Source organism: Cynocephalus volans, chromosome 15 (assembly GCF_027409185.1).
Source record: "Cynocephalus volans isolate mCynVol1 chromosome 15, mCynVol1.pri, whole genome shotgun sequence".
In the NCBI taxonomy this organism is placed as follows: domain Eukaryota; kingdom Metazoa; phylum Chordata; class Mammalia; order Dermoptera; family Cynocephalidae; genus Cynocephalus; species Cynocephalus volans.
The window spans coordinates 9,305,844-9,325,319 of record NC_084474.1 but is presented as its reverse complement, the minus strand read 5'-3'; the positions used below and the strand labels follow the sequence as shown (position 1 = coordinate 9,325,319).

Here is a 19,476-nt window from a genome sequence, read left to right as displayed (position 1 = left end):
AGAAAACAAAACAAGCAAAACAAACAAACAATTGTAACCTGGATAGCCCTTTTAAAAGAATATAATCTTTTTTTTTTTTTACTTCTCAATATACATTGTAGTTGATTTTCATGCCCTTTTACCCATTCCACGTCCCCCTCTCTTCCCCCACCCATCATATCTGTTCACTTGACTTAAACAGTTCAAGGAATTTTTGTGGTCATCCTGTCGAAAGAATATGAATTTTAATTGGAAACATTCACATAAAGAAAACTCCATAACTAGATAGCTTTCCTGGCAGAATTTTACCAAATAATAAATAAATAATATCAATGCTACACACACTTCTCCAGAAAATTCAAAAATAGGTAATAATTCCAACTCTATCTGTAAAGCCATTACCCTGATATCAGACCATATAAATCCCCAACTATTTTAAAATTAAATAACACTTCCAAATACTCGTGTATAAACTAAAAAATCACAAAAAGTTAGAAACTATCTTGAAGAAAATGTAAATGAAAATGCAGCATATCAAATTTCACGTAATGTAATGACATTAAAAGAAAACTACATACTAATATCTTTTAGAAACATGAATGAAAAAATTCTTTAAAATATTTTAGAAAACTAAATGCAGCAATATATATAAAATGGTTAAGATATTATTATCAATTGGAGTATATGCCAAAAATGCGAAGTTGGTTTAACATCTGAAAATAATATAATATACCATATAAATAGAATAAAGCACAAAAATCACACTATATCATTAGTCACAGAAAAGGCATTTGACAAAATCTAACATTCATTCTGGTAAAAAAAAAAAAAAAAAAAACTTGTCAACAAACCAATAATAAAAAGGGACCTCTTCAATAATGGCCATTTATTTAAAAAAATCCAGCTGTTGAAATGTGTAATGTTTTCCCCTAAGAGCAGAAAGGATATGAATGTATACTCACAGCAAGCATATTCCACATTGTACTGGAGGATCTCACACTACCATAAGCCATTAAAAATAAATAAAATGTATCCTTATTGGAAAGGAAGAATTAAAAATATCTTCAGCTACAGAAAATGTGACTGTCTACAGCTGGAAGTAATTTTTGGTTGTTTTAGCAGCTGACTGGTATGGGGATCTGAACCCTTGACCTTGGTGTTACAAGGTGGCACTCTAACCAGACAATGATTATGTTTTGCAATGATAAATATCCTAATTACCCTGATTTGATCATCACATATCCTACACAAATACCGACAGTCAACTCTGTACCCCACTAATGTATAAAATGAATCATGTTTCAATTTAAAACAAAAGTAATTTTAAGTGAGGATATAGGATACAGAATCAATAGAAAACTAATTAAAAGATAAGACTAATTAAAGATAGGATAAAACTACTAAAGATAATTAGGAATTGAAATTAAGAAACAATAGTATTTATAATAACATTAGAAAAATATGAGCTACTTAGAGAGAATTTGATAAAAAATGCACAATACCTATACACTAAAAATAATTTTGGAGAGAAATTAAAGATTTTTAAAAGGTGGAGAGATATACCCTGTTATCTCAAGACTCGATATTGGTAATATTTCACATTTCCTCAAATTTACTTGCAGATTTGATGCGATCAAAATAAAAATCCAAAACCTTTTAAAAATCTATAAATTGGCGATTTGGTTCTAAACTTTTATGTACAAGGTTCCAGAGTGGCTGAAATTACTTTGAATAAGAACTACAAAATCAAAGGACTTACATTACCAATATCATGACATTGTAAAGCTACAGTATTCAAGAAATTGAGGTAATCATGTAACGACAGACAAATAGACCAGTGCAAAAGAACTGAGAGTCCAGAAATAGACTCACAAAACACAATTTGTTTTTTGATAAAGAAATGAGAATTTAGTAAAGAAAGAATACTATTTTCAACAAATATGCTGGAACAATTGGCTATAACTTTTAAAAAATAACTTTGATCTGTGTCTCACTTTTAAAACAAGTATTAACTCAAACTAGACCACAGATCTACTGTAAAGAAAGAATATTATAAAAAAATCAAGGAACAAATATAGTTGAAAATTTTTGTCCTGGGTTAAGCAAAGATTTGGTAAATATAACACTAAAAGCATAATGCATTAAAACATGATAAACTAGACCTCATAAAAATTAAAAATTTCTATTCTTCAGTAATATATTTGAATAGACACTTCACAAAAGGATATATACAGATGGCAAATAAGCACATGAAAATATGTTCAACATTATCAGTCACTGGGGAAATGACTGTGAGAGTCAAAACACATCTATTATAGTCTAAACTTTAATTTCATTTTTTAATTGAAATGTAATAATTGTACATATTTATGGGGTACAGAGTAATGTTTCAATATGTGTAAACACTGTATGATGAACAAATAAGGCTAATTAGCATATCCATTGTGAGAAAAATAGAGTAGTCAGGTCCCCTCACCTCAGGTCCAGTTGGGGGTGGTGCAGCACATTCTTTGTAAACAAGTCATGTGGGGGTGCAGTTAGTGTACATGCACATTTGGGTACTTTTAGCTTGTTGCTATTCTTGTGTGTTCTTCAGTGTGTGTGAGGTAGCTGCTCAGTTTTTCTTTGGACTGCCTAGCTCTTAGAAGTGTGTGTGCTGAATAAAGACTATTCTTTCTTCACCTATGTCTCCAAGGACCTTTTTTCCTGTTACCTAGCTCGTAGACCTGCATGTCAGGGGTTTGTGACCCAGACTGGACAACAGACTTGAGGGGGTCTGTGAGCTCCAGACCCAGCCCTAGCTCTACATCCATCACCACAAACATTTATTGTTCCTTTGTGTTGAGAACATTTGAACTCCTCCCTTCTATCCATTTGAAAATAAAGAATAAATTGTTGTTAATTATAGACAGTTAGCACTACTATCAAATACTAGAACTTATTCTTCCCATTTAGATGAAATTCTGTATCTATTAACCAAACTTTTTCTGTCCCCACTCCCTACTCTTCCCAACTCTAGTAACCACAATTCTACTATCTATTTCTATGAGCTCACTTTTTTAGCTCCCACATATGAGTGAGAACATGCAGTATTTATCTTTTTGTATCTAACTCATTTCACTTAACATAATGTCTTCTAGGCTCATCTATGTTACTGGAAATAGCATGATTTCATTCTTTTTATGGCTGAATGGTATTCCATTGTGTACAAACCACATTTTCTTTATCCATTCATCTGTTGATGGATACTTAGGTCGATTCCATATCTTGGCTATTGTAAATAGCACTGCAATAAACATGGAATGCAGGTAACTCTTTGATATACTGATTTTTTTCTTTGTGATCTTATACTTAGAAAGAGCTAAAGCCTCCACCAAAAAAACTCTTACAACTGATAAGTGTATTCAGTAAAGTTGCAGGATACAAAATCAACATACAAAAATCAGTAGCTTTTCTATACAGTAACAACAAATCAGCTGATGAAGAAATCAAGAAAACAATCCCATTTACAATAGTTACATAAAAAATAAAATATGTTGCAACAAATTCAACTAAGGAAGTAAAAGATCTGTACAAGGAAAACTAAAAAACACTGATGAAAGAAATTAAAGAGGACACAAAAAATGAAAATCCCATGTTCATGAGTTGGAAGAATTAATAATGTCTGAATGACCATACTACCCAAAGAGATGCACACATTCCGTGTAATCCTTATCAAAACACTGATGGCAGTCTTCACAGAAAAGAAAAAACAACCTAAAGTTTATGTGGAACCACAAATGATCCCAAATAGCCAAAGCAATCCTGAGCAAAAAGAACAAAGCTAGGGGCATTACCTTGCCTGACCTCAAAATATACTACAAAGCTATAGTAACCAAAACAGCATGCTACTGGTAGACACACTGCCAATGGAACAGAATAGAGAAACCACAAATAAATGGATGTATCTACAGCCAACTGATTTCAACATACATTGGGGAAAGGACAGACTCTTCAATAACTGGTGCTGGGAAAACTGGTTATCCATATGCAGAAGAACTAAGTAGACACCTCTATCTCTCACCATACATAAAAATCAACTCAACATGGAATAAAGACTTAAACATAAGATCTGAAACTGTAAAACCACTAAACAAAAACGTAAGGGAAATGCTTCAAGACATTAGCCTGGGAAAAATAATTTATGGAGAATATTTCTAAAGCATAGGCAACAAAAGCAAAAGTGGACAAATGGAACTACATCAAACTAAAAAGTTTCTTCATAGCAAAGGAACCAATCAACAAAGGGAAGAGGTGACTTGCAGAATGGGAGAAAATATTTACAAACTATTCATCTAAGAAGGAATTGATATCCAGAATGTAAAAGAAACCTAACTACAAAGCAAAAACCAAAATCACTCAATTAAAAAATAGGCAAATGAACTGAAAAGATATTCTCAAAAGAAGACATGCAAATGGCCAACAGGTATGTGAAAAAATGTTCAATACTAATCATCAGGGGAATGCAAATCAAAACCATCATGAGATATAATCTCACTCCAGTTAGCATGGCTATTACCAAAAAGATAAAAAAACAACAAATTCTGGTAATGATTTGAAGAAAAGGAAATTAATGTGGATTTTCCTCAAAAAACTAAAAATAGAACTAAATATGATGCAGCAATTCCATTACTGGGTATTTGTCCAAAGGGAAGACTGTGCAAAGTTGAAAAGGTTAACCATTCTAAAGAATTCTCTTTACACTACTTGTATGAATGTCAAATGGAAAACACTTTGGAAACTAATTTTACAATTTCTTAAAACACAAAGAATATATATCCAGCTATTCCACTACTAGGATTTTACCCAAAGGAAATACAAGCATACATTAATACAAAGACTTGTTCATAAATATTTATAGCAGCTTTACCTACAATACTCCAAAACTTGGAATAGAACAAATGTACATTAACAAGTGAGTCAATGTACAAATGGTTGTACAGCCATCAATGAAATAGTACCCAGCAATAAAAAGAAATGCAACACTGAAGGACACAGACACATGGACAGAAACAAAAATAATCATGCTGTTTGAAAGAAGACAGAACAAAATCTCATATATTGTATAATTCTGTTTCCATAAAATACTGGAATACTCAAATCAATCAACAGTGACTAAAAGCAATCTGGGGATGGGGATCAGGTGTGGGGAGAGGTTCTGTAACTCCTTTGGTGTACAGGCTATCTTCTCTCAAACTAGGTTTTGTAATTCTTAAATTGGAATATGTAAGGATCTAAATACATATTTAGATAATTGAGATTTCTTTTCAAGAATTTATTTGTGAGGCAAATGTTGCAGGAGAAGCAATTGCTTTTGCTGGCAGGAAAGTTCTTGCAAGATTTGGGTTTTACCTTGTTAGCCTTAGCTGCATCTGCACAAATGTTCTTGTCCCATACCTCAACATTGCATTTCTTCCACATTAGTTCCCTTGCCTTATCATGAAAGACTATACATACTGTACAGTATATCTATCTCAACTGTCCATCTTATCTATCTACCTATCTTTCTTCATCATCATCATCATCTATCAGCCATCTATTTGTCTATATACTGATGGGTCAATCTATTAATCTATCGATGTATGTGTGAGTGTGTGTTTCCATGTACCTGTGTATTTGTGTGTAATAGAAAACAATTTCCCTTCAGGATTTGGAAATTTTATGTATTAAGTAAAGAAAGGAAATGTGAATTAAGATAGCTTTTCCAATAATGAAGCCCATGCCTGTGTATAAATACAATATATACGCACCACACACACACTACACACACACACACCCCCACGCCACACACACAGACATACACACTCACACATGCAGCTTTTCCTCACTTAAATAACCCTCTTCCAACTCTTCTAAAATGTAGCACATTTTATCTTGATTGTAATAGCTAATTTTTTTTTTTTTGGTATAATTAGGTGTGGGTGCTTTTAGTTCAACTGCAAAATGTTTATACCTCTATCTTTTTCCTATGAAACCTCCACCACTACTTTTAATAAGGATTTATAAATTAGTTGATTTTCCAAGAGTTAATTTGTGCAGAAACATTACCTTTTTGAAGAGGATTCTCCTTTAAATCATAAAATGTAAAGTTGTTTGAATTCCTTGTATATTCTGGATATTATTCCTTTGTCAGATATATATTTTGCAAATATTTTCTCCCTCTCAAAAACAAGTAACACATTTTTAAAAATGGGCAAAGGAGATGAATAGGCATTTCTCAAAGGAAGATAAATGAATGGCCAACAGACACATGAAAAAATGTCCAACATCACTCAGCATCCGGGAAATGCAAATCAAAACCACTCTGAGAAACCATCTAACTCCAGTCAGGATGGCCAATATCCAAAAGATTGTGAACGATAAATGCTGGAGAGGTGGCAGAGAAAAGGAACTCTCATACATTGTTGCTGGGACTGCAAAATGGTACAGCCTTTATAGAAAATGGTATGGAGGTTCCTCAAACAGTTACAGATAGATCTACCATATGACCCAGCTATCCCATTGCTGGGAATATACCCAGAGAAATGGAAATCATCATGTCAAAGGGATACCTGTTTATTGCAGCTCTATTTACAATAGCCAAGAGTAGGAACCAGCCCAAATGTCCATTATCAAATGAGTGGATATGGCAAATGTGGTACATCTACACAATGGAATTCTACTCTGCTATAAAAAAGATTGAAATACAATCTTTCACAGCAACATGGATGGACTTAAAAAAATTATATTAAGTGAAATAAGTTAGGCACAGAAAGAGAAATACCACATGTTCTCACTTATTTGTGGGAGCGAAAAATAAATAAATAAATACACAAACAAATGGGGGGCGGGGAAGAAAACACAACAATCAGAACAATTCCTTGAACTTGTTAAGAACAGGTATGAGGTTGATGGGGGGAGGAGAAGAGGGAGGCAGGAAAGAGGAATTGGTAAAGTGACATGAAAATCAACTACATTGTATATTGATAAATTAAAATAAAAAAACAAACAAAAAAATCATAAAATGCCACCATATATTATCACCAATATTATAAAATAGACCAGAACAACAACATGTTATGTAATTCTATGATTTCTTCTCAACATTTATAAATTCAATATATGAAGAACCTTTTAAAAGAAGTATTTTTCTCAAATTAGAAAGTAAAACTGTATTTTGAAATCCTTCCCCACCAAAACATTAATATAAATTGCCAGTATCAATAATAGAATATTTTGTTTAAAAATACACGAATACACATACACACAGCACACATATCTTTAATAAAGCTAAAATTGAGTGAGGCAAATATGCATTTTATTAGAGTATAAATTGTAGTCTAGCTGATTGGAAATGATGTTTGGATCTAGACTGGAACACCATTCTCTCTGAAGAGACAGGCTGCACTGGGAGCTCTTACTTTTGAGGTGACTGCACTGCTGGAGATCAGAGATTAGGACTAGGTCAAGTTAAAATGCCACAGAGCTTGCTTCTCTTACCGAGTCAGCTGTTTTTCTTTAATATGTTCCCTGGGTTTGGCAAGCCTTTGGTAAATTTCCGTATTTATGAAAAGTTGATCCTAACCATTTTTGCCAGTGTTTTTGTTTGTTTTGTTTTGTTTTATAAAGAAGCAAGTTTTTAGAGTTTCTTACTCCTCTTTCTTCTTTGATGTTACTCCAGATATAGATTTTTAAAGTGTCTTTTAATTCCTCAGCTCTCCTCAACACAATTAGAGACAACTAGTCACCTTTTGCTCAATTGACTTCAAGCAATCTATGTTTTCTATGTACATATCCATAACCATGTGTTCAAATTATTCTGGATAGTCAAATATGAATATTTCTATAAGATTAGTTACTTGAAGTAACATTTTCACTCATTTTAGATGATATACTTATTTATTCAAACTGTTATAAATAATTTAATCGTATTATTTTTTGTAGAGCCTGATATAAAGCTCATTACATTAATATTTAAAATAATGAATTAATAAACCTTTCACAATCTCTGTATGGTAATTAAAGAAGAAATTTATTGTAAAATGTTATTTTTGAGAACAGTGGGGTATATTTCAGGATGGAAGTGTTCCAGTTAAAAATGAGTAAAAATGATATATGTAATAAATATGACCTAAAGGGTTTAAGTACGTACTGCAGTGTAATGTAGGTCTGCTTGTCTAGACCTATGAGCATTGACTGTAATGTGCATTGACTTTAATGCATTAAGAGAATTGTCACAACATAATTTTGCTCCCACTCAGTATCACTGCTTAACAGCAAAACCATTGTCCCTCCTTCTAGGCTTTTCAATAAACACTTATCAATGGAAGCTAAATTTAAGTATGTTCACGGTATAAATGAACCTGATTTAAATTTTAATAGAAAAACAGATGGATATGTCTCAGGTGCACAGAGAGAGTGTAAAACTTATTATTCCTAACAAAAAAGTGAACTGGGAGATACACTAGTTTAATTTCAAGTGAAGACAATAATTATATTTATTTAATTGGTTAACTGATTTTAATTTTCATATACAATTTTTATTTCAGTTTTGAAGTTCTATTTGGCTCTTTTGCAAGTACACATTTTAATACTATACCCTGTTCTTGTCTTATAATTTCTATCTCTTTATTTTCAAAAAACAATGCTGATTAAAAATATTTGGGGATTTATCTTCAATCTGTAGATGGTGATTTTCCTCATAATGGTGTATCTCCTCATACGGTGTATAATTTTGTACTCAAAACTCATCTTCAGTGAGAATGGTTTTACTGAAAGCCTCCTGCATCCTGGACTGAAGAAGAGTCCTTGGAGAGTTAATCCTTAGCACTGCCCTCTGTGGTTAGCAGTGGCTTTTTCCAGCTCTTTTAGGTTTTGCTTTTGTTTTAATTTCTCAGAATCGGGTCATGGAACCACCTAGGTAGCACAAATCAAAAACCACATCTCCCAGTAAACAGAGGGCTTCTGATCCAATGTATCTTGGGTGACTAGTTTTTTTTTTTCTGTTTTTGGTACCTAGAACATCAAGAATGTAAGGGGGCTCTTCAGTGCACAAGGGTACTTCAAAACGTTCGTGGAAAGATCAGCGTTAACTTTCAATTCTATTTTTCCACAAACGTTTTGAAGTACACTCATATATCTACTTATGAGTATTTTAACATATTCATGAATTGTTTAATAAAAATCATATGTATAAACATATGCATACACACACACACACACAAATGCATCTAATGTGAGTTCCGGAACTCCACATGAAAATCAAAATAGAAAGAAATTTGAGACGAAAGCAACTCAATGTGGTTTGTCCAAGACAAGAGTCCTGTTTGAATGCTAACTCTAGATCAAAAATAGAATTATACATGTTTTTAAATTTCAATTCCTTAAACTGGCTTAGATTTTATCAAGAAGGTAATGTCCCCTAGCTTCCTAATGCTCTGTTATCATACTTTGCAGGTGAGTTTTCCTATTTTGCATATATATGAATGTTGAACTATAAACTAGTCCTATTTCCTGAAATTCTTCATTTATATGATGGAAAGCAGTAAGGGAAAAATCTATTAACTTTTGTATTTAGGTTTTTAAAATGCCAGGAAGAATTTGTTATTTTTAAAATTTTGAGATGCTAAGAGGTTTGAAATAAAATCTGAAATAATTTCAGATCATGTAATTTGAAATTACATAATTTCTGATTTGAAGTAATTATATAATTAATAATATTAAAATGTAAGCAAACAGCAAACCATAAATCCTAATGCATATCAATGCTTATTCTAGATAAATGTGTTAAAATATTATATATAGAAAGAGTATTAGCATATTAAACAGTTTTTATTTCTTATTTTATATAAGATTTTTTTTCAGATTCTCATTTATCTCACTCTGTATTATTCTAAACATGGATAAAACAAGTGGCAAGCAGCATTGCCAATCATCAAGCTGACCAGGTAGGAAGAGTTGAGTGGAGTTGTCGTTATAGGTTAGGAATAACTGTGGGGTTACCAGGGCTATGAAACACTCATAGTAACATAAATTATACTAAACATTAATATTGCATGTGTTGAGGTAAGAAAGGGCAAGGAAGAGTGAAAACGTGGATCTTAGAGTCACTTTCAAATGAAAAAAACATTCACCGCTTTTATTTTTGGCAAGAATTCACAAAACCAGTAGATTTCCATTTTTATATGTTTGACTATAAGACAGCCATGTCTACTGATGGGCATTACAACCTTCCTCCATGGCTGATGCCTTCTTCTGTTTAGAAAATTATTTCTCATTAATGACATTTCCCTTACTGGAGCCTGTGCTGTAGTAAAACTGTAATTCTCAAGATGTCACCTGTGTACCAACTGGGACACATGGGAACTACAAAGGTAGTTTCCCAGGTTTCATCACAGAGGTAGTGAATCACAGGTCACATGAGGGCCTCAAATACAACTACACCTTGCTGCAGAATGTGGCAAGACACATACATCTCTCCAACCTTAGCATCTATCCAAAATATCGACTTGGCTCAGGGGCGAGGACTCAATGTAGGAGGGGATGCCCAGGGCTGAAAAGACAGTTCAGAGCATTGTGGACGCACTGAACTCTCCAAAGATGTTCTCAGGAGTGTTTTAGTTACACCCAGCTTTGCAGGATAGTCTGTGCTAGCAGAATCATTAACCAGAAAATTTCTACAAAACATAAATTCTGTATTCCAAAAAATATATATAAAAATTTAGGAACATTAATAATAATAATAGCATATATTGAGAACTTTACTTTTTATCATTTAATTCTCAAAAATAAACTTAAATAATAGTTCCACTCATACAAATGTTACAGATACAAGAACTGAAATTAGATAAGAAAAATAACTTACACTTTACAGGTTGAAGAACAGTTAAAAAGTTTTCACCATTATTTATGATTTATGTACCATTTATAAATAGCTATCTTAGTCACATTTTGATGAATAGTTGGTTGCAAGTTAAAGTTGATGTCAAGAGTAAAAATTTTATGAAATTTTGATTACAGATATTATTTTTATTCTACGTACTAATCTAGACACATTTGAAGTACTTTAACTCATAGTTAAGGGACATGTGAATATCCCTTAAACTATGACATCAATTAAAAGTAGGTATCCAAAAAGTTCAGATATATTAAAATCATCTTATGTAAACAGCACTTCAAGTTCTTCAACACTATTTTCAAATAAATAGAATTATTTGTCAAAAAATAGTTTTTGCCTAAGTTTATTTAGATACAAGTTTTTAAAAACTACTATTGAATTTGATTAGAAAAACATACATTAGAAAATATAAAATAAATCTCTTAAATTTATATTTTTCTTGAAGATAGCAAATTATAACCAACTATTTCTGCATAAAAATTAGATGACATCAAGAATATGTATCTTTTACAATAGACAAAATTAAGGAAATACATGATTCAGCTTTCCAATTATTTCTTGATCTTACCTGCTGGTTTACAGGAAAGTTTCTGTTAATTTTTTTAATCTGCAATGATAAATAAATAATAAAAGTCAGAATCACAAGGATAAGGTAACGCAAGGTTCCCAAAATTTTATGAGGATCTATTTTTGGTTAGTTAATATCTATTGATATTCTATCTTGACAAGCTAAAATCATTGCATTTCAAACTCCAACTATGAAAGTTTTTTTTTTTCTTTTTAAAATTGGGTATCAAAAGTATCCCAAATTTTATATGCAAACATTTTGAAAAAGATTTCCACTTAATGATTTTTTAATTTATGTGAAACCAAAATCTGTGTTTCCATACAATGTTAAGTGTTTATCAACCAAGATTGTAGAAAGTAACTTTAGATCATTTATTTTTGCACTTTGGAATCATACTACATCCAATTTGTTTTAACCTTAAAAGAACAGAGGAAATCAAACATTCAAACACTAGAGGATAAAGTGTGCATGTTGAAGTTTTTTCAGTCAGGACCCCACATAAAGTATAACATTTACTTAAAGATAATTTAATGAATGACATTTTATAAAAATTTAAAATAAAGCTTCAGAGAAAGCATTTCCTCTGTAGTATGCCATGGAAACAAACTTTAAAAAGCACATGAAAATGAATATCAGGTTTAGGTAAATTACCTTACAGTACACAGACAGAGTCTTTGTACAAAAGTGCTATTGCCAATTAAAACCAATAATTATTTTCCATTGGTTTTAAAGAGAAACTTAAACAATGCAAACTCTGTGTGGTATAAACTTACATCAGCCTAAATATAGACTGTTTTTACTTATAAATTATTTTGCTTATTTTGTTTTTCCATTTTTCAGTTCCCCTTGGTCCTACTGATAAATGTGAAATAACAGGCAATTTAATGGAGACAACACACAAAGTTGGAGAATCATCAAATGGCTCATCTGCAAGAATAGAATTACTGGAAAGACAGTTCCTGCTTAAATGTAAAAATAAAGGAAAATTTGAAAACATCTACGTGACTTGAGCAAGCTTATGTATAGAAACCATATTCTTTTTGCATAGTCATTTCAAAATTGTTTTTTTCTCTGGTGAGGAATTAGCTAAGGAAATCTCTAAAACTACTAGAAATCAGGACAGCCTGAAAATGTAGATGGAAAGAGCTGACCCCCCAAACATCTTTTATTAATCCAAAAAAAAAAAAAAAAAACCTATACCAAATACTTTATGGAGCTATGTTTTTTGCTACTACTCGTGAAGTGTTACAAAGCATTATAAAATTCAACCAATATTTTATGTGGATCGTTGTAATCAAGAGTGTACTATCTAGCTTTGTAACTGTTGCTTTTCTTTATCTGAAAAAGTCTGAATACTCTTTTATGGAAATTTGAAAATGGGCAGTGTAGAAGAGCATTGTATGGTAGAAAGGAGAGGCCAAGGGAAACGCATTTTAATCACAGAAATCTGGTTCTACTAACCCACCCTCGGTAGTGTTTGTGGAATCTAGGTGTTCTCTCCAGCTGTGGTCTACTTTTCTTTCTAATAGAGTATTTACTAGATTATTTACACAGGTAATTTACCCACATAGAGTTTTTACATTGTATTTCTTATTGCTGTTTTTGTTTTTGTTCCAGTTTTTCTTAGTACTTACCTGTCTCATCTTGTAGGGGATAACTTAGTAACCAGCATATGACCCTTATCTTTACCCTTTAAATAGCTTATTATACATCATTACAACTATTAAGAGAATAAAATTTATGGCATATTTCCCATGCTCCTCAAGAATGTAGAAGCAACTTAAATGAACAAAAATCAGAATATAAAGATAAAGAAATAATGTATTAATGACTAGAGAGTTAGAATGACAAAGCGAAATATGAGATATTACAACAAATAAAATAGAAGCTAATAATAATAATAATGATTAGCATATAAAAAGATATGTTTGGAAAATCATCAAAAAGCCTTTAGAAATTATTTGTAGATTGTGTTTCTAACATGTAACAAATATAATAATAACATAATAAAATGGAATAAAGCATAATGTTAAGTCCATTATTAAAGTAATGTTCTTTAAATTGGAAATACTAATAAATTGTGTTTCTCTTATTCAAATGATGTCATCATGACCTTTCTACTTCACATACTGCTTCTTTATAACTTAGTACCATATATTTGAACAATTTATTTTATCCCAGGAATCTGAGTAAAAATACTCAGATAGAATGAGTTAATACTTTAAAACTGCTACCTGTAGTATAATAAATTTATTTGGCAATGGACTGTGTTTTTTTAAGTTGATTTATACTAAAATCTATAACTTTTTAATCATGTATTGGGGTAAAATAATCTGCTTATATTTATTCATGTATTAATGGAGATATAAACTTAAATAACCATATTAGTCCATTTCTGTTGCTTATAACAAAATACATGGAACTGGGTAATATGTAAGGAAGTTAAATTTATTGCTTCCAGTTTGGGAGGCTGGGAAGTCCAATGTCCATGGAACACGTGGAAAAGACTTGGTGGTTGCGACAGTGACCCACGGGTATCACATGGTGGAAAATGGTGGAGCAGAGAGAGAGAACTTCCCATGTGCTCTCCTTTAAAGCCCTCAGAGCCACATCCCTGACCACCATTTTTAATCTACTCACTACCACATGGTCCTACAACCTAATCTCTTCAAGACCTCCCCTTTCAAATACCAAAATAGGATTTCCCACCCTCAACAGTTAGAGTGGGAATTAAGCTTCCAGTCTATGAAATTTGAGGGACACAATTAATCAACCCACAGCAATAACCAAGCTACTCATCATGCATAAGTGGAAGGCGAATGATGGCAATGTGGACCATGATGCCGTGGCACAGGAAATTGTCACCCTCTGTCCTCACTTTAGCAGCAAGCGAAGTAAATACATTCTACTCAGGTTTTTCTTGTGAAGTTGTAGATACAAAATAGCTTTTTGTTAAGATTTTAAATCTATACACACACCCAAATCTATTTTATTTATTTATTCATGTATTTGTTTGTTTGTTTATTATTGGTTCTGAATATTCATAAGATACAAAGCTGACTGTCACCCCTTGTGCCCATGATGTTGGGGCCAGATTCATACCAGCTGTATACCCATTACCACAAATTGTATTTGTACCCGGTGTCTGCCACCCAATTATCCCCAACCTCCCACCCCCTTCCCCTCCCACTCCACTTTGTAGCCCAAGGAATGATCTCTCCCTCCGCAAGTCAAATGCACTGCTGTGGTCTTTCTTTCCTTCCTTCCTTTCTCTCTTAGCTCCCACATATGAGTGGGCACATGTGCTATTTATCCCTCTGTGCTTTGCTTATTTCGCTCAACGTAAGTTTCCCCAGGCTCATCCATGTTGTTGCAGATGGGAGTATTTCTTCTTTTTTAAGGCAGAGAAGTATTCCATGGTGTATATATACCGCAGTTTCCTTATCCAATCATCCATTGATGGACATTTAGGGTGGTTCCATGTCTTGGCTATTGTCAACAGAGCTGCAATAAATATGCGAGTGCAGGTGTCCCTTCAACATGATGATTTCCATTCCTCTGGATATATACCCAGAAGAGATTGCTGGATAGTACGGAAGATCTATCTGTAGTTGTTTGAGAAACCACCATACTGTTTTCCATAGTGGTTGTACTAATTTACAGTCCCACAAAAGGTGTAGGAGTGCTCTCTTCTCTCCACACCCTTGCCAACTTTTGTTATTCACCATCTTTTTGATTACAGCCAGTCTAACTGTGGTGAGGTGGTATCTCAATGTAGTTTTAATTTGCATTTCCACGATGAAGAATAATTTCAATATTTCCAACAGTGAGTGGAGTAGAACATTACAAAAGATACTACTTTCTGGCTACAATACTAACATTTTAAAATTAAACAATAATTAAATATAGAAAAAATATAAAAACCTCACATCTCAAAAGTGTTGAGCTAATTCTCAACATGCTAGTAGTTTTACATACACACATAGTAAAAATTGAGTGAAAGACTCACTGCTGTTAAAACTTACATGCAGCGTATACTGAATTGTCGTGTTAAACAATAATCAATATATTCAGAACATTAGAATACTGTGCATTCATTACAAATACTCTTGGTGCTGCTTATTTATTGATAAGAAATTATGTGTATAAAATGGTCCCATTTAAAGATAATGTCTTAAGCAATTACTTTATTAAATTTATACATACATACACACACACACACACACACACACACACACACACACACACACACACACACATACACACACATTGGTAATTTTCCATACTCTATGCATATGTTTAGATGAATGTCTCTAAGCAAAAACCAAATTTATTTTTCCGTGTCAAATACACATATGTAAATAGACATGTGTATACAATAAAAGTTTTGACAATTATAGAAAAAAATCAACAGTTTTATTTTTGGTTTGGGGATTGTACTGTAATATTTTTTCCTTTGCTGCACTGTATTTTCAAATTATTTTTAAAAAATGCATAACATGTATAATTTTAAAAAATAAAATTAGTGCAATTCTTACTTTCTTAACAAAGCTGCCTCATGTATAAAAAGTTGAAAATCTAAAATGCCATCAAAACAAACCCTGGAACACAATTGTTTTTAAGGAGAACCTGCTTTTTTTGTTTTTCTCCTCTCAACCTCAATTTCTAAAAATGTATGACATTCTGAAGGCTTGCAAGAACCCACAGGCCTCAGTAATGTGTGTGTTTCTGTGTGTTTGCTAAATGAAGGGGGGGTGGGGTGGGAAGAATGACATTCATTTACTCCTAAAATATTTTTAATAATCTTCTACTAAATGCGAGTCATAGAGCTAAGTGCTGGAACATGAAAATGAAAGACATCCCATGCAGAGACAATGGCGTAGCTTGCTTACAGAATCAATGCCGGCTTACAGAATCAAATAGTCCAAGGTAGCTACTCTGGGGAGTGAGTACAATTTCAACGTGGGAGCTAACACGTGCATGCACTAGGACAATGTAAGTTTTTTCCATCAGAGAGACCTGGTCTTGAATTCCAACTGTAGTTGTCACTAACTATCCTCAGGTGGGTTATTAATTACCCAGTGTCTAAATCCCTGCATTTGTCAAATTATAATCATACTAACTGCATATATTTGTAGTAAAAATTAAACAAGAAAACAAATGTCATGAATTTAGAGCTCAATAACGGGCAGTTATTATTAATATAAAATAAATTTAGATTTCCTTTGAAGACAGTGAGTGTGTTTTAAAGAACGATGAACAAAGATGCTTTCCCTCCATTATACTTTGCAAACTCCTGTGTGTTTTCTTGTCAACTCTAGAATAGGATTTGCATACTCAAGTGCCAAGTGCGTGACAACCATGTGTGAATCAGGCCGAGTGGGGAATGGACAAAAGCACAGTGGAGATTGATCTCAGGCCTCCCTGAGAGCAGCCACACGTCCACCACCTGCAGGCACGCCCGCAGCCAGACAGGAAGCCTCCTCGCTGGTGACAGTGGAGGAATATCCTAGGGTTTATCAGTTGGACACAGTACACCTTCTTTTACATTTGCAGTTATATCCTAGGAAACCGAAATTATAACTGAACTCCTCATATAGAAAATACTGGCAGTAATTCACTTTGAAAAGTTCTTATTTTGTCATCAAAACAATTAATAAGACAGCTTAAAAATAAGATAAAAATATCGGAAATATTTATTAATTACAACTTAAATTTATTTTTAAAATAAGGCATTATTCATATGACTGAGATAGTTTAATTTATCATATGTAGTAAAATATTAAAACATAAATAATATCTTAGTAATAAAATTCACTCAGAACAAAATTTTAAAAATTGTCTACTTTGGAGGGCTGGCTGTTTAGCTCAGTTGGTTAGAGTGTGGCACTGATAATGCCAAGGTCCAGGGTTCTATCCCTGTGGCCAGCCACACACACACACACACACACACACACACACACACACACACACACACACACACACACACCCACACACAAATTGTCTAATTTTGATAAAATACTAATTCTAAATAACAGAAATTTTAAATTCTTTGCATTATATAAGACTGCTCTTCAAAATAATTAAAATCAAAGATTTTCGAAAAGACCTTTTTCATGTTAAACTTCTTATAAACCAATGCTAATTTTATGTTATCAGAACCAACAATTTGTGTTATAAGTAGCTGAAAAATTAATATAATATTGAGTGAAATAAAGGTAGTGCCTGAACATAAAGGCTTGTAGAGATGAGAGGACATAATTGCAGTCCATACCACAAAACCAGTTGCTAATGGAGCATAATTATTTAAGCTATTAATATCCAGGCTATTAAAGAAGCAGAATGATTTACACTAGGATTGCCTAACATGTCACTCTACAAAAACAGCACGTGGAATAAACTACTAAAAAGTGAAATATATTCAGATGAATGAAAGCTATGTTGAAGCTTTTAGTCCAAAGCAAAGATAAGCCCACAAATTATATATTCATCTCTGCTTGGTTTTTTAGAAGATCACTTCTCTACAGCTACCAAAGCAGACACATTTGTGTTTTCTTGCCTCAGGTAGCAGACAATTAAATTTCCTATCTGTGACCTAGAGTCTATGCCTGCTAATGTGGTGAAATCCTCTTTCCAAACACTGGTTCCAGGCCGTGCTGTCTGAGAGCACTTCCTGTCCCAAGCACACAGGGTTCTCTGGGGAGAGGCAGAGATGAACAGCCCTGACATCCGGATCGGCAGCTCTAACAGAGGGGGCATTGCATCATGTTAGACTCACAGCTGAAGGAGGTTCCAGATCACAGTGAAAAGAGATTTATTCTTCTTCCACATGCACACCAATGCATTATCCTTCTGTTACCAAAGTCAGCTTTAGCAAGTATGTTTCCTACCAGATACTGCTTAAACTAACACCTGGATGGTCACCCTTGTTTGGCTGCTGCTGTGTGGGACATGCTGTGACAGCAAAATTGTCTCAGGACCAATGTTCGCTCCCTTGGCAGCTGGCTTGAATAGAAGTCATATCTCAGCTTGTCTTATTCTTGTGCCCAACATGTTTAAATGGTTACAGTTGTTAAAACAATGACTTACCCCAGAGACTATGTCTCCATTAATCTCCTTAGTTTATTATTTACAACTGTGGTAATCACTTTGAAGTTTGCAGGGCTATTTTGATGTAAACTCCTTGAGGATGAATCCTGTTTTTCTGTTTCCTCAGTGTCCACATGCTTTCCCAAACACCTTTACGTGGAGCAAATGCACAAATGTTGAAGAACATTTTATATACTGTGCACTGTCATGAGATAATTTTCTCGAGTGAATCCATCTATAGAAACAGGAGCATTCCATATTGTTTCTATACATAATATACCAGTTTTTAATATACATGTTGCCAAAAACATACTATCTTAAGCTAAGAACAGGAAACACAATTAACGCCTACTTGGAAGTATGAGATGACAATAACTTACATCATGTAGTTTTTCAGGAACATCTCACAAGCTCATTATAAAAAAATAAGTTATCCATGTCCATACTTGTGATGAAAGTGAAGGATTAAACACATAAATGGGAGAAAATAAACAAATATTTCAGGCAGAAGAATTCCAAATAATTCACGCAGATATTTCAATCTCAAGCAGGAGTATAGAATTAGAATTTCTTTTGCTGCCTTAAAAGAAGACATTTATTTTAAAGGCAGTCAAGTGTCTCACCTTATTAAATCATAGACACCTTTACAAATGTAATGAAACTTATGTGATCTCCGAGCAGAAAAAAAAAGAAAAAAGCTCAGCATTTTTCTTGCAGTTCCAGGGGATTTACAGACACTTTGAAGCTTTATAGAGACTACCAGCAAAGAAGTAAATTAATACCATGGCACAAAAAACAGATTTGATTTGACTTGCTTCTGTCAGGTAGTAAAAAGTATTATGAATGTCCTTGTTCAGGAAGGACAACCACAGCAAAAAAGAACTGAGACCGAGAGTGATCTATCTATGGCAGAGGGCTTTGTATC

At 33.1% G+C, this 19,476-nt stretch overlaps 1 protein-coding gene across 2 annotated transcripts in view; it reads right to left on the bottom strand.

The window, feature by feature from the left end:
- Positions 1–19,476, bottom strand: part of SNTG1 (syntrophin gamma 1) — a 359,598-nt gene that overhangs the window by 155,470 nt on the left and 184,652 nt on the right. For both annotated transcript variants that reach the window (XM_063079906.1, XM_063079907.1), the window contains exon 11: positions 11,463–11,501. In XM_063079906.1, coding sequence (XP_062935976.1) covers positions 11,463–11,501 — 39 coding nt within the window. The remainder of the gene's footprint in view (positions 1–11,462; positions 11,502–19,476) is intronic.